General features: G+C 40.1%; 1 protein-coding gene across 1 annotated transcript in view; it reads left to right on the top strand.

The window, feature by feature from the left end:
- Positions 1–14,698, top strand: part of sf3b3 (splicing factor 3b, subunit 3) — a 56,546-nt gene that overhangs the window by 9,556 nt on the left and 32,292 nt on the right. The window contains exons 6-15 of the mRNA XM_078211142.1: positions 257–398; positions 1,688–1,800; positions 2,974–3,111; positions 4,229–4,332; positions 5,269–5,434; positions 5,739–5,834; positions 6,499–6,571; positions 11,321–11,472; positions 13,773–13,928; positions 14,440–14,595. Coding sequence (XP_078067268.1) covers positions 257–398; positions 1,688–1,800; positions 2,974–3,111; positions 4,229–4,332; positions 5,269–5,434; positions 5,739–5,834; positions 6,499–6,571; positions 11,321–11,472; positions 13,773–13,928; positions 14,440–14,595 — 1,296 coding nt within the window. The remainder of the gene's footprint in view (positions 1–256; positions 399–1,687; positions 1,801–2,973; positions 3,112–4,228; positions 4,333–5,268; positions 5,435–5,738; positions 5,835–6,498; positions 6,572–11,320; positions 11,473–13,772; positions 13,929–14,439; positions 14,596–14,698) is intronic.

The raw sequence follows: 14,698 nt of genomic DNA, 5'->3' as shown, positions 1-14,698 counted from the left end.
AGCCTGTTGGTAGGTTCAGAGATAAAGGATGGCCACTGTGTGTGCCTTCAATAGAAAAGGGAAGTACATATTATCTCAATAGTAGAATTATCTCAATAGTAGAATGTTCAGAATTCAAATTAATGGCTGCATCATTCTGAAGGTACAAAGAAATCATTCTTTGTACCTTCAGTGATAAAATTCTGGGAATTAAAAGCCTTGGGTTAGTTAAACTAAGGGCTGTATTCCTTGCTTGAAAGTTTCTCTCTATTTCTAGGAGGCAGACAGTGATCCTACTGGTGAAGCAGCTGCTAACACTCAACAGACGTTGACATTCTACGAGTTGGATTTGGGCCTGAATCATGTTGTAAGAAAGTACAGTGAACCTCTGGAGGAACATGGCAACTTCCTAATTACAGGTATGCTGAGGGTGCTTGTGATGGATTCAGACTGGAGTGTGTGAATAACTCAGTTGGTGAGCCAAACCAAACATCCTCCCAGCATTTACCGTGTTTTTAGATGCCAACCTGCTTTGGCATGATGAATTTGGAGTTAATGTAGGACAACTGACTGGGACAGTTGGTCGGTCACTGACCTTTCATCTCTGGATTTAAATTTATCCCAGGTTGGTGAGATGAAAAATGTATAGAAGCAAATTACTGCGGATGCTGGAATCTGAAACCAAAAGAGAAAATGCTGGAAAATCTCAGCAGGTGTGGCAGCATCTGTAAGGAGAGAAAAGAGCTGACGTTTCAAGTCCGCATGACCCTTTGTCAAACCTTTGACAAATGGTCATGTGGACTTGAAACGTCAGCTCTTTTCTCTCCTTACAGATGCTGCCAGACCTGCTGAGATTTTCCAGCATTTTCTCTTTTGGGATGAAAAATGTCTGGCTGTAAATATCTTAGCACCTTTTACTCTGTTTCTGCTTATCCTGGGCAATAAAAAACAATTTTCCTTTAAATTAATTTTACAACGGTCACTTTTGCAGGAAATGAACAATGTTATAGTGGTGTGGCATGGAGTGTCAATGTGAGGTCATAGTTGACAAATATTCTTTGGCAGAGTTTGGGAAACTTTGCTCTGTGTCTGAACCTACAGCATGTTGACAGAAAGAGAAAACCCCAATGCAGCAGGAGGGGCACACATATCTAGCTTTGCTATGTGTGGAATGGGCCATTGCTGTCGGGTCTAACAAAAGGGCAGGCTTTCTCCCTCACTAAGCAACATCATGGAATGTACAAATATTTCAAAATTAAAATTCAGGAACCGAGTTGCTACTCCCAGACTCCCATAAGTGGTTGTGAGTTCAGCTGCCTGTGGATTCTGCTCTTAGCTGCTCCTCACAGCCAATTCCATGCATATTCAGCACTCAGTGGTTATTTCAAAGTGCAGGCATTATGATCCAGCTCAAAGTTACATTGAACTTTGATTTGAGAATGAAAATGTTAGAAAGACATAGGCCCATTAGCATTAGGAGATTAAAAACAGCAATCTTTCAGGGAGGAAAACATCCAAACTCTTGACACAGTTTCTACTCAAAACATTGAATAGTCTTTTTGGATACTGACCGGCCTGCTGTTTGTGCCCAGGAGTTTCTGCATTCATTTCTTATCTGTTCCTCTTAAATTTCTCCCAATTTTGAAAATTCAAGAATGGGGTCCAGTCCTCGCTTTGGAAATCTAAATTGAATATTTCTTTACTCCAGTTCCAGGAGGCTCTGATGGACCTAGCGGTGTACTAATCTGCTCTGAAAACTACATCACTTATAAAAATTTTGGGGACCAGCCTGATATCCGGTGCCCCATTCCTAGGAGGAGGGTAAGAAGTTCATGCATCCTTGCCTATGCAGATTCGCAGAAATATAACATTCATGGCCAAAGCACAGAAAAGATACCTCAGCTTAGCTAAGGATACTGGGGAAGTAATTTGCATTTTACAATCTCATTTTTCATATCAGGATGTCCTAAAGCATTTCACAGTCAGCGAGTTACTTTTAAAGTGTCAAAACTGTTGTTTCCTCGTGGAGCAACAGCAAAGTTCACATTGGTGAACCAGATGGGTTTTTACAACAATCCACAATGGTCATCATTCCACTTTTAGATTCTTATTCAAATTCCACTATCTGCTGCGATGGGGGATTTGAACTCAGGTCGCCCAGAGCATTGCCCTAGGTCTCAGGAATACTAGTCCAATGATAATACCATTACCCTACCACCTTCCCTAGCATCTGACTTCTGTAGCCATAGTATTTATATGGCCAGTTTAGTTTCTGGTCCGTGGTAACCCTCAGGATGTTGATAGTGGGGCGGTCAGCGATGGTAATGCCATTGAATATGTAAGGGTGATGGTTAGATTCTATCTTCTTGGAGATGGTCATTGCCTGGCACTTGTGACACAGAAACTACTTGTCAGCTGAACCTGGATATTGTTCAGGTCTTGCTGCATTTGGACAAGGACTGATTCATACTGATTCTATTGTGTTTGGCCAATCATGTTCTTTCCTATATTGAGGAAGGGAGTGGTAAGTTTTTAAATTATTATTTCTCAGTATTTTTAACTCCTTCCCTAGTGTCCTGATCCATGAATTCCATGAAGTTGCCAGTCCTAGCCTGTGCTAAGTTTTGTTTCATTTAGTTACCAATTCCCTGAGCTAAGGAGGTGTAAAATTATCTGGGTTCTCCATCTGATCACTATGCATTGATCCCTGGTGAAAATGTGTGCAAACTAACCTAATTCTGCTCACAGCTGAAAAATAAAACATGGTAACTTTTGTGAGCTGCTTGACGATTGTTCTAACCTGTGAAACAGCAGCCCAGCATGAATTAGTAGTTTTGAGAGACAGGGTAGACAACAAGTGGGACAGGCAAATAAGACAAATAAAACCATTACGTTTTATGAAGGTTAACCTGTAATGAAATCTCAGTGGAATGATTTCAGTAGAAGCATATTTACATGTGACACTTGGAACATAATTGCTGCTTTCCCTTCCAGAACGACCTGGATGATCCTGAACGAGGAATGATCTTTGTCTGCTCTGCTACGCATAAGACAAAGTCCATGTTCTTCTTTCTGGCACAGACTGAACAAGGAGACATCTTCAAAATTACACTGGAAACGGATGAGGACATGGTAAGCAGACCCCGCGTTACCAAATCGACTCCGCTTGACATTGCTAGTGTTGTCCAAAGGAAAGGGTGAAACAATTACTGTTTGTTTCCAGTCCTGCTGCAGAAGTTGCTCGAAAGCTGCCTGACAGTCGAAAGATTACTGCCTAAAGGACTCCAGTCTGGAGTCAGGGTTTAGTCTCTTGGCTGCCTTCTCTTGAAACATCCACAGGACATTTGGGCTATTTACCCATTTCTGGGGCTCTGGTTTGTGGGTGGTTCTGTATGCCAATTGTGTGGGGATAGGCATCCTCTGACTTCCCTGTCACTTAGACTGGATCTGCAATGTGCCCAGGGATGTACATTGTGATGTACTCTGCAATGTACCCATGTCACCACAGAGAGGCACTACATGGGGCTTGCTGATAAAGGGGCTATATGCTGTTAGCCAGTAGAGAGAGCTCAAAGCAAGAGCTGCCAAGCAGGCTGACCATTACACACCACCCACTACACTAACTAACACTTGATGCATTGCATCAACCAGCCTGTCTTGTGCAACTAAACTGCCACTTTTATTTTTCATTTTTAAGACACGAACATGTATTTAATTAGGGGCTTGGGTATGTATTGACCTATTAGTGTGCTAAGATCAGAATCCAGGTCTTGAATGGTTCACTAATGCCAGTTAAAAAAGGATCGAGTAAATTTGTCACTTAACTCTTGACAGTGGATCATACAAGCAGTTGTTTGCAACAAATGAGGATTTTTTTCCTGGAAATAATTAATGCTTTCTCATTCTTAGTAAAGTACAAGAATGAGTAAATCTTTGATGATGCATTTCACCGTAAAATATTGGTGCTTACTTTTTAATATTTTTAATTTTACTCCTTTATTTCTGTTTTCTTACTAAACATTTTTTTTCTTTGTCAAATTATTCTGAGAAGCCTATTGCATAAAGAATTAAAAATCTGCTGATGTCTGGAGAGACTTTTTAACCTTGTGCTGGGCGGTGCATTGAAAAAATGATGGTGATTCCTTTTGTTTCTGGTTTCTGTTGTATGTATTACTCTCCCATTACCTCCCTTTCCTGTGATTGAATTACTGCCCTATTTTCTAAAACCATGCTCCTTGTATATTTACAGGTGACTGAAATCAGGCTGAAGTATTTTGACACTGTTCCTGTGTCGACTGCCATGTGTGTCCTGAAGACTGGATTTCTGTTTGTTGCATCAGAATTTGGCAATCAGTGAGTGTGCGGTGTTTTACTGTTAGTCGCAGTGGATGATGCAGCAATTAAATAGCTGTTTTATTTGTATATTTTATATCTCCCTTTCTATTCATGACCAATATGATGAATAATTAGTTGCTTGAAAGCATTTGATGGTGCGGCAATGTTAATGACGGCACAGTGGTTAACACTGCTGCCTCTCAACGCCAGGGACCCGTGTTCGATTCCCGGCTTGGGTCACTGTCTGTGTGGAGTTTGAACGTTCTCCCAGTGTCTGCGTGGGTTTCCTCCCACAGTCCAAAGATGTGCAGGTTAGGTGAATTGGCTGTGCTACATTCTCCCTCGGTGTACCCGAGCAGGTGCTGGAGTGTGGTGACTAGGGGATTTTCACAGTAACTTCATTGCAGTGTTAATGTAAGCCTACTTGTGACTAATAAATAAACTTTACTTTGAAAGTGGCTAAATGTTTGAATTCTTTGGAGAACATCCAACAATGCCATAAATCATTTGGGTCTCTTGGGTGCCTATTATGGAGCCTCATGGGCTCACTCAAAGGTTTAACCCAGCTTCCCGTCGATTTTATATAATGTCAAATATAACAGGTAGCCTGAGTGTTGACTGTGAGATTTCTGGGTCTTAGGCAGCAAGTGGCCCATGGGAATCAGTTTTGGTGCTTGTGGTAAAGAAGCTAGTATTGTGGCTGATCACTATTTTTTACATTGAATGATACAGAAGAGTAGACTGGCCATTAGATCCATTGTGTCTGTGTTGCCTTTGAAAGGGCTATCCAATTAGCCCCACAACTCTGCATTTTTCCCCATAGCTTTGCAGATTTTTCCCAAGTATTTATGCAGATTCTTTTTGAAAATTTCAAGCTGCGCATTGAAAGTCATCATAATTTGCTGTATAAAGCTTTTGTTATGCAGATCAGTAAATGCTGTGTTTTTGTTCCAGTTACCTTTATCAGATTGCACATCTAGGAGATGATGATGATGAGCCGGAGTTCTCCTCAGCCATGCCTTTGGAAGAAGGAGATACCTTTTTCTTTCAGCCACGACCCCTCAAGAACCTGGTACTAGTGGATGAGCTGGATAGCCTTTCACCAATTTTGACATGCCAGGTATAAAAAGAGTTCATTCTAAATCCTTCACTTTGCAGGCATTCTTAAATGGAACTGGACTCTTATCTGTTTCACCAACTATCAGATCGCCTGGATTGTGTAGGTTTGCAGGTTTTGGTTGTGTGCTTATTTTGACACAATTAATGAACGATGTGCATAGTGCTGACTAAATGATGTGAATCATGTCTCTTCTCCAAAATGTATTTGAGGAAAGTTTATATCTCTGATTCAGCCATCTGTGTGTTGTCATGACAGTTACATCTATCACCGGTGTTTAGCTATTGTTTATATTTTTATTTTGCAGATTGCTGATCTGGCCAATGAAGACACACCCCAGTTATATGTTGCCTGTGGGAGGGGGCCACGGTCATCATTGAGAGTCCTGAGGCATGGTCTTGAGGTATGACATGAGTGGAATTTTGGGTTGCACCAAGTGACTATCTTTAAAAAGCTACTGAGAGATTCCCAGAGTCCGAACTCAATAGAAGCATTCTGTATTTTGAGCTATGCTGTCTAGAAGGTTCCAGGTTTCATCTGCGCTGTTCAGTTAGCTTATCTCAGTTGAGAAGTTACAAATAGTTTTAGTGTGTCGGCCTGACTGAGAGGACAGTGCAGAAAAATTAGTCAGAAGTTTCAATTCTTGATAGCAGTGTCCTGTATAGGGATGCCTGGTCAGGAAAGAATCAAGCTTGGTTGAGCACTGTTTGCACTGCTGATTAAATGATGTGAATCATGTCTCTTCTCCGAAAAATATTTGGGGAAAGTTTTTAATTCTCTGATTCAGCAGTCCATGAGCTCTCCGTTACCTATAATTTATCACGCTGCTTGTTGGGAAAGCAGAAATTTCCTCCAATTAAATATTAGGAAGACTGAAATCATTATCTTCTGTTCTGCTCTATTTCCCTGTCTGCTCTATTTCCTAACCACATGTTTTGTTCCCCCCTCACTGTTGAATTGGATCTCGTTGTACTGATGCAAATTCTTTGAATTCTTCTTTAAAATGGACCGTTATTTTTTAAAAATGTAGAGGATCTGTTCAATTTCCCCCCCTTGTTCCTTCACAGGTATCGGAAATGGCTGTCTCAGAGCTGCCCGGTAACCCTAATGCAGTATGGACTGTAAGAAGACATGTGGAAGGTATGACCTGAATAATGTGTGAAGCAGAAAATTGTTTGGCCAATGTTTGCCTAACCATTTCCAACAAATGTATAGTGCTAGCAACTAATTTTCCAAAAATAATATTTTTTGAAGAAAGCAATAATTCTTATCTCAAAAATTTCCATGTTGTATAGTTGAACGTACACTCTGTTTAACACATTGGCGGTACAAGCCTTTGGTGCTACAGATTTAATTTTTTTTTAACAACATTTCTACAGTTTGTTCTCATAAAACAGAAACATGAGCAACAACCCTGAAATAAATTGCATATAAAACAAGCACAGAGAAACAGCTGGAAAGGAATCAAATCCATAGTCATTAAAGCAGTGTTGAAAGTAACAGATGGATTCAACCAAGTCACATTGATCTAACGCTGAAACATAGTTTATTTGAAGCTGTGGTTATTTCACGTATGAAAGACTCTTGCTTTCAAAGGAGAAATAAAATACTGTTTATTTCAATTATATCTATTCGTGATCACTTTCAAAGTCTCACCTTGATTCTAATTTCAGTTTTTGTTTCATCCCATTTTTCTCTTCCCTTTCCTAGTGGTGTTGGCTCATACTAGCATATGATTCAGTTCCACAGATGGTGTCAATCCTCAACTATCTTGCCTATATGGCCATTATTCATGTGCTGGCCTCGATAGATATCAACAGTCTGTGACTGGGAGGTATTGCGATTGAACATGATCTTACCATCATCTGAAATCCATGCACTTGAATTTTCCAGCTATTGCCACTGGATGGCAAACATGAGTGAGCCATCAGATGCATTTCCCATTCTAGCCCAGTGTATTTCTTGGTTGTTTGCAGTAACCAAGATTGAGCTTAAATAATGGAGTATAAAATGGGGTTAATGTGGGAAGGCATGCTGTGATTTCCTGTCATTGTATTTCTTGAAATTTGTGAAAGATGTACAGATGTGAAAACTGCAATAATGATCTCTCAGGCTGGGCACATCCTGTAAATGATAAAACCCAGTGTAAGTTCCGTCTTGATTACATTTACAAGTTGGAAAACATGATAATCATTGGTTCAAAATCACAACCCAGGAAAATTGTGAAAACGTTGGATAGAAGAATAGTTTTTGTCATACACATAAATTTTCTGAGATTTGATAGGAAGTGTATTAAATTTGGAATTCCTGAAGCAATCTGATAGATGCTGAAGTGGTGACTTGTTAATGAGAATATATTTTTCAAATTGAATCTGAAGGTACCCATCATTTGTAGCCCACCCTAATTGCATGGGCATTGGCTTTCCCATGATTGTAGAGTTGAAGTTGCTTTACTCATACTGATATTTGCCTCTAAATGGTGTGACGGTACAGACTTTGCCTAGCCCAAGTGATCTTTTTTGCTGTTGCAGTTTGTACCCTGGTTGTCCTCTTTTGAGTCTAAAGAGCAGTACTAACCAAGGCTGGTATGTGGTGGCTCAATCTCTACCAATACCAAGCCTCTGTTTCTCTCCCACAGGTGGCCGGGGAAGGTGCTACTCACTCTAGGTGCGTACCTGCTGATAGGGCCTCTTGGATACTGGTTTAGGACAGACATTGAAAAGAACGGTCCTAACCAGCGATTTCGTGAAGCAAAGTACTGCCGATGCAGATATTCTACATTAAACGATGTTGGCTGGATAATTGTGATACCCCCCTTCCACCCCCAACAATAGAATATTACAAGGATCAGCAATTATCAGTGTCAGTGTTGTCATTAGGTTTATGTAGTTAATTTACATCAACAAAAAAAAGCCCTGTGATGTTGTAATGCTTACTTCTGAAAATTCTTATCATCACAAATTGCAACCACCTGAACCTCAGCCTTAATTTGCTGCCCAAAATTCCTTTACTAAATGTGATTCAAGTCTGGAAGCGCAGGATTATTATTTTGTTACACATGGACATTCCTTTTGGCAATACTTGTACCTGAAATCCTATTGACAACACTAAATTCAATGGTGGGAGAATTAGGGGGTCCTTGTGTTCGTTTAACATTTGTATATACTAAGCAGTGTTTGTTCTGATTTAGGTATGGGGCATTTGACTTGATTTCAGATAATGGGGGTTATTTGGGAAATTTGATTAAACAGTATGCAATTAGTTATTACAACATTTGTTATGTCAAGGTTTTGGTTGATACAACAGAATGTGGGTTAATTATGAGAGTCGTCATTTGGTTTTATGATATGGAATAGTGGAAATGTAAAATGCAGGGTTTGCAGAATTGGCCAAGGAAGTACAAGGAATGCTGAAATCTAGTAGTGGATTAGTTTAGGAAGCCCCATGTTATTGACGTGGGGATAAATTAATTTTATCTTGCTGATAGTCAAATAGGTTTTGTTGTAAACCAATAGTTTAGCAACGCATTTGTTAGCTGTTCTCAGGTGCGACCTACCTGCCCCCACCAGTAAACAACTATTGGCAGTTCTCCACAACAATATTTCCAGCTCCTGATTCTGAAACCGTTTAATATTAGCCATTTTGCCTGCCAGCCTTGAGTCATTGGTTTCTTTCCTGGTTCTTGTGTCCTTTTTCTTTAGCCTTCAGCTAATGGTCCCACATAAAGTACTGCTTGTATTCTGGTGAAAATAGCTCCCTAGCTGATCACTGATTGCACTAAGAGCTGCTTAACTTTACAAGTGTTGGTCAGGCTTTCCTTGACTATGGCACTTCTTGTTAGAAAAACATAAATATTTTAATCGTGCCCATCCCCAGTCATCTTTTAGCCGTTTAGTCATACAGTCCCTACAGTGCAGGAGGTGGCCATTCTGCCCATCAAGCCTGCACTGACAACAGTCCTGCCCAGCCCTATCCCTGTAACATCTCATATTTACCAGCTAATCCCCCTGACACTAAGGGTCAATTTAGCATGGCCAATCAACCTAACCAGCGCATCTTTGGAGTGTGGAAGGAATCTGGAGCACCCGGAGGAAACCCACGCAAACATGGAGAACATACAAGCTCCACACCCCCGAGGCTGGAATTGAACCCAGGTCCCTGGTGCTGTGAGACAGCAGTGCTAACCATTGTGCCACCATGCTGCCTGTGTTTAATTGCATTCAGTGAAATTACGACTGTCCTAAGTAGTTTTAGTCTGGAGCTAATATTTTAAAGTGAGGCGGGAGTATGAATTTGCATAATAGGAATAGAACCCATGTAATACAAAAATGAATTACAGTTTAAAAGGACCTTAATTAGATTAAATGTAGGCAGATGCATTTAAAGATGAAATGGGGTGAAAATGTATGGGCAGGATGTACTCAAAAGACTGGCTATGCTTAGAGTAGATAACTTGCATGTTCTGGAGTTTCTAAGGGAGAGCTTGCAGTAATCTTCCCTCGACACAGTTGCCAGAGATTTGGGGAGTGGCAAATGTGACACCCTTGTTCAGGTCAGTCAGTTTAACATCTGTAGTGGGTATGGTTTAGAAACAATCAGCGCAGAAGGTGGCCATTTGGCTTATTGTGTCTGCAATGGCTCGCCAAAATGAGCATCATGACTTAATGCCATTCCCCTGCCTTTTCCTCCTAATCCTGCACAATAATCAAAAAGAAACAGAAAAGATTAACAGCCAATTTGAGAGTTTTGAAGCAATTAAGGAGGTAGTTGATTATGGGAATATATGGATTGATAGGGTCAATGTCAACTTGGAATTTTAAAAATTGGCTTAAGGACAAAAGTAGCAAGTTGGAGTAAATATTTTTTCTTTAAGACTGGAGGATGGTGGACAGTGATGAACCCCAAGAGTCAGTCGGAGGACCACTGTTTTTTTATGATGTATATGAATAATCTGGATTTTGGAATAAAGAGTGAAATTTCAAAGTTTGTGCATGATACGTTTGGCAAACAGTAAAGATTATACCAGTTAACTGAAACAGGTCATAGGCTAGCAGATAGGTCGGACAAGTAGATGGAATTTTATACAGATCAGTGTGAGGTAAGGCATTTTAGCAGAAGGGAGAGGCAATAAAGAATTAATGGCATAGTTGTAAAGAGTGTACAGGGACAGAGACTTGGGGGGCAGGGGGTTAGGTGTTCATGTGCATAGATCTTTAAAAGTCAGTAGTTAGCAAAGCATATTGGATCCTGGGCTTCCTAAATAGAGAAATTGAATAAAAAAGCAACAAGGTTATGCTGCGCCTTTATGAAGCTCAGGTTGAGCCACAACTAGAATATTGATGAAGGTTGGTGAAAGGAATATACCAGTTCTGGTCACAATACGTTAAGAAGAATGAGAGGTTGCAGAGCGAATTTATCAGAATGTTCCAGGCATGAGGGATTTCAGTTGGAGGAGAGATTTGAAAGAAGTGTGCAAGGTTATGACAAGTTCAGATAAGGTAGACAAAGAAAAGTTGTTCCTCTTAGTTGATGGTACAAGGACTGGGAGCACAGGTTTAAAGCTTTAGGCAAGCGATGCAGGGAAATATGAAAGTGAACTTTCTTACACAGCAAGTGGATCTGGAATGGAGATGATTGATTTCAAAGGGAAATTGGGTGAGCACGTTAGGAAAATAAACTTGCAGGGCTACAGAGATGGCGTGGGAAAGTGAGACTTAATGAATTGCTCTGCAGAGAGCTTGTATCGACTTGATGGAACAAATGGCCTGTACCATAAATGACTTTAAATCTTTTTAAATGCGTAATTGAATTTGCCACTAATGCACCTTTTGTTAGTGTTGAATGTTAACCTGCAAGTGTATTTTGCACCTTTCTTTTGTGTGTGTTTAGATGAATATGATGCATACATCATTGTGTCTTTCGTGAATGCCACGCTGGTACTGTCTATTGGTGAGACCGTAGAAGAAGTGACAGACTCTGGATTTCTGGGTACCACCCCCACCCTCTCCTGCTCCCTGCTTGGTGAGGATGCACTAGTCCAGGTAGGGGTATAGAATTTGATTTGGTTCAATGGAAATTCCATATTCAGCTAGGTTTGTGCTCTCATTGCTCCTTTAATTTTCGGCTCGTCCCTATAAAGCGCTCCGTGCTGAAATAATTCCTTTATTGTTGATGAGCTAAATATTGTTCCTCCAATTTACAGTAAAAATGGTGTACAAGGTGCACCTTCATAGGTCTTGTAACTAGTTGTGACCTGTATTTTGGTATGGCTTTGGTGTCTTGTTGCCCATAGCTGAGTTCAATAGCAATGTGCTAAGTGTAACTGTCTGCCTTTATTTCAGTCCACTTTGCAGCTTCTCACCTGAAGAATATATATATTAAGGATATAATTTATCAAATTTTGACCATTTCTTTGAAAATAACATCAAGGGGAGTATTTGTTCTATTTGAGTGTAGAAGTCTCAAGCTAAAGAGCTTCAGGTGACATGAGTTGCTCATCTCAAATTATTCCGCCATGCAACGACAGCTACTCCTCCAGAATTTGATCAATCAAAATACCTCTAGGTGGCAGAACAGAATCCATAGTTGTACAATTGTTTTTCTTTAACACTAGTCTTTTCTTATAAAAATGGTACATTCTCAGCACAACGTGTGCCAAAATCTTAGTGAAAATGGAAAGTTTGCACTTTGGACTGATAGTTTCACAGTCCTGTTTTGGTATTTTGCTGAAACATGTGACGTCCTTGTGGTAATTAGAACACTCCTACAGTATCAAATAATTAAAAATGTTTGTTATTACCTCAAGCGGTCTAGAATGCAAATCGTTAACTGGAGCTATGGTTGGAGCTTATTTAGAATACTGTGTTCAGTTCTGGCAACTGCATCTCAAAGGGCATGCTGGCCTTGGAGGGAGCATATAGTAGCAATTTCTCAGAATGATCCTTCGGCTGAAGGGATTAAATTGCAAGGCCAGGTTCTGTAAATGGAATTGTATTCCATTGAGTATAGAAGATTAAAGAGTGATGTATTTTAGATGAGAGAGATTTATGGTGGGAGGGAGTCCAGAGCAGCGGTGTATAACTTGAAATTAGCTAGGGAGTTCAGAGGTGACTCCAGGTGTCAGTTCTTTACACAAAGGATAATGGAAATCTGGAATTTCCTCAGCCCGACCAAACAAAAGCTGTTGAGACTAAACCGTTGAAAATTTAAAACTGACAATGGATTGTTGATTGGTTAGGCTGTTAAAAGTTACGGAGGCAAGATGGAGTTAAAATTCGGACCAGTGATAATCTGGTACCTGTTCAAGCAGCCAAATGGCCTGCTGTTTCAATGCATGCAAGCACATGACTTGAGTTATTGAAGAGAAGTTCCTTTCGAAAGAGAAAGGTACATTTTTAAATGTGGAGTTTATTTTACTCTTTCCTACAACTCAGAAGGCATTCAATTGGGCACCCATTTTAATGGTTAATATTGCATAAAAGATTTTCCTTTGGAGAATAATCTTCATTTTCCAATCTCACGCAACCATTATTATTTTTGTTTTTGTTATCCATGAGGTAACATTTTAGTCTCCGCATAAGCAAGATGTGGATGAACTTGACCAGAAGTGTTTCGTGTAAAAATAGTGAAAGATGCTTCTCATCAATTAACAAATTCTTACGGCTATCACTGGAGGAGCAGGCGGGATACAGATGTTTTATTATATTAAACTATTTAGGAAGGAATTGTAATACAAAATATTTGAAAATTACACAAAATAAAGTTGAGCCGAATTAGAATAATTAGCTTCAACTGAGTGTTGTAATTTTATGATGAATCAGATTACACTCGGGCAGGTCTCTTGCTGTGGTTGATCATCCAAAATGAGGGGTAGAAGAATTGAGAGTATTTTTTTCAGTGCATTCTTTAAAGGGTATGTGGTTTGATGCAATATAAGCCTGTTGCCTTTTATAAATGGTGCACGGTGGCACACTAGTTAGCACTGCTGCAAAACAGTGCCAGGGATCTGGGTTCCATTCCAGAGTCGGTCAGTCTCAGGAGTTTGCACATTATCCCTGTGTTTGTGTGGGTTTCCTCTGGGTGCTTTGGTTTCCTCCCACTGTCCAAAAATGTGTGGATTAGGTTGATTGGCCATGCTAAATTGCCCCTTAATGTCAGCAGGGTAAATATGTGGTGTTACAGGGATAGGGCCTGGGGTGGGATTGTTGTCAGTGAAGGCTCAGTGGGCCGAGTGGCCTCCTTCTATGATTCTAAATTGGGATGTCTGATTGCGTTTAAGAGCCTTTGTAAAAATGCATGCATTGTAATGTAGCCCAATGAAAAATCCCTTTGTAATTTTTAGGTGTACCCCGATGGAATCCGTCACATCCGTGCTGATAAGAGAGTCAACGAATGGAAGACTCCTGGCAAAAAGACGATTGTGAAATGTGCTGTGAACCAGCGGCAGGTGGTGATTGCTCTGACTGGCGGGGAACTGGTCTATTTTGAGATGGATCCGGTGAGTAAAATGCCAATATATTAAATAAAGAGTTAGAAATCTTTTCTTTCTACATAAAGTGGTGAATATCTGGGCAAGCAATTTCACTTTCCTTAAAAGTTTTCCCTTTCCAAGTTTGTGGCCTGCTCCTGGATTGACAGCAGTGCTAAAGCCAACTATAACTGTGCTCATCTCTATGTTCTGCAACTAAGCAAAAATGAAAGGACAATATTTTCAGTAGGTTCAAGATCCATTTTTTGAAATAATTTCTCACTTCAAAGTATCTAGTGGGAGTCAGGAGGAAGAAAAAAACCGGATTAGTAAAAGATTGAATATTTAGAAGGCATTGATTAATTTGTATCAGGCAGTAAGATAAGTTCTGGAATGAGAGGGGGAAGAGACGAGAAGAGGACGGAGGGTGGGTGGGTGAGGGGAATTTTAACATTTTAATTTTTTTGGATGAACTTATCTGAAATGATTACCTTGTGCATCAGATTTTTCATGTGTTACGTTTGCAAAATGTTGTTTGTAGTCTGGACAACTGAATGAGTACACGGAACGGAAAGAGATGTCAACTGATGTGGTCTGCATGAGTTTAGCAAATGTTCCTCCAGGAGAACAACGTTCTCGATTTCTTGCTGTTGGTCTCATTGACAACACGGTCAGAATTATTTCTCTGGACCCTTCGGTAAGTTTTACCCAATTGCTTTTTGGTAAAGCTGATTATATGTGCTGGGTAGTAGTCTTTATCCCACTGTTACTAACTCCTTTTTCTATTTAAAATGAATTTT

Source organism: Mustelus asterias, chromosome 4, assembly GCF_964213995.1.
Source record: "Mustelus asterias chromosome 4, sMusAst1.hap1.1, whole genome shotgun sequence".
Lineage (NCBI taxonomy): Eukaryota > Metazoa > Chordata > Chondrichthyes > Carcharhiniformes > Triakidae > Mustelus > Mustelus asterias.
The sequence above is the reverse complement of the archived record's forward strand: the minus strand, read 5'-3'. Positions and strand labels throughout refer to the sequence as shown.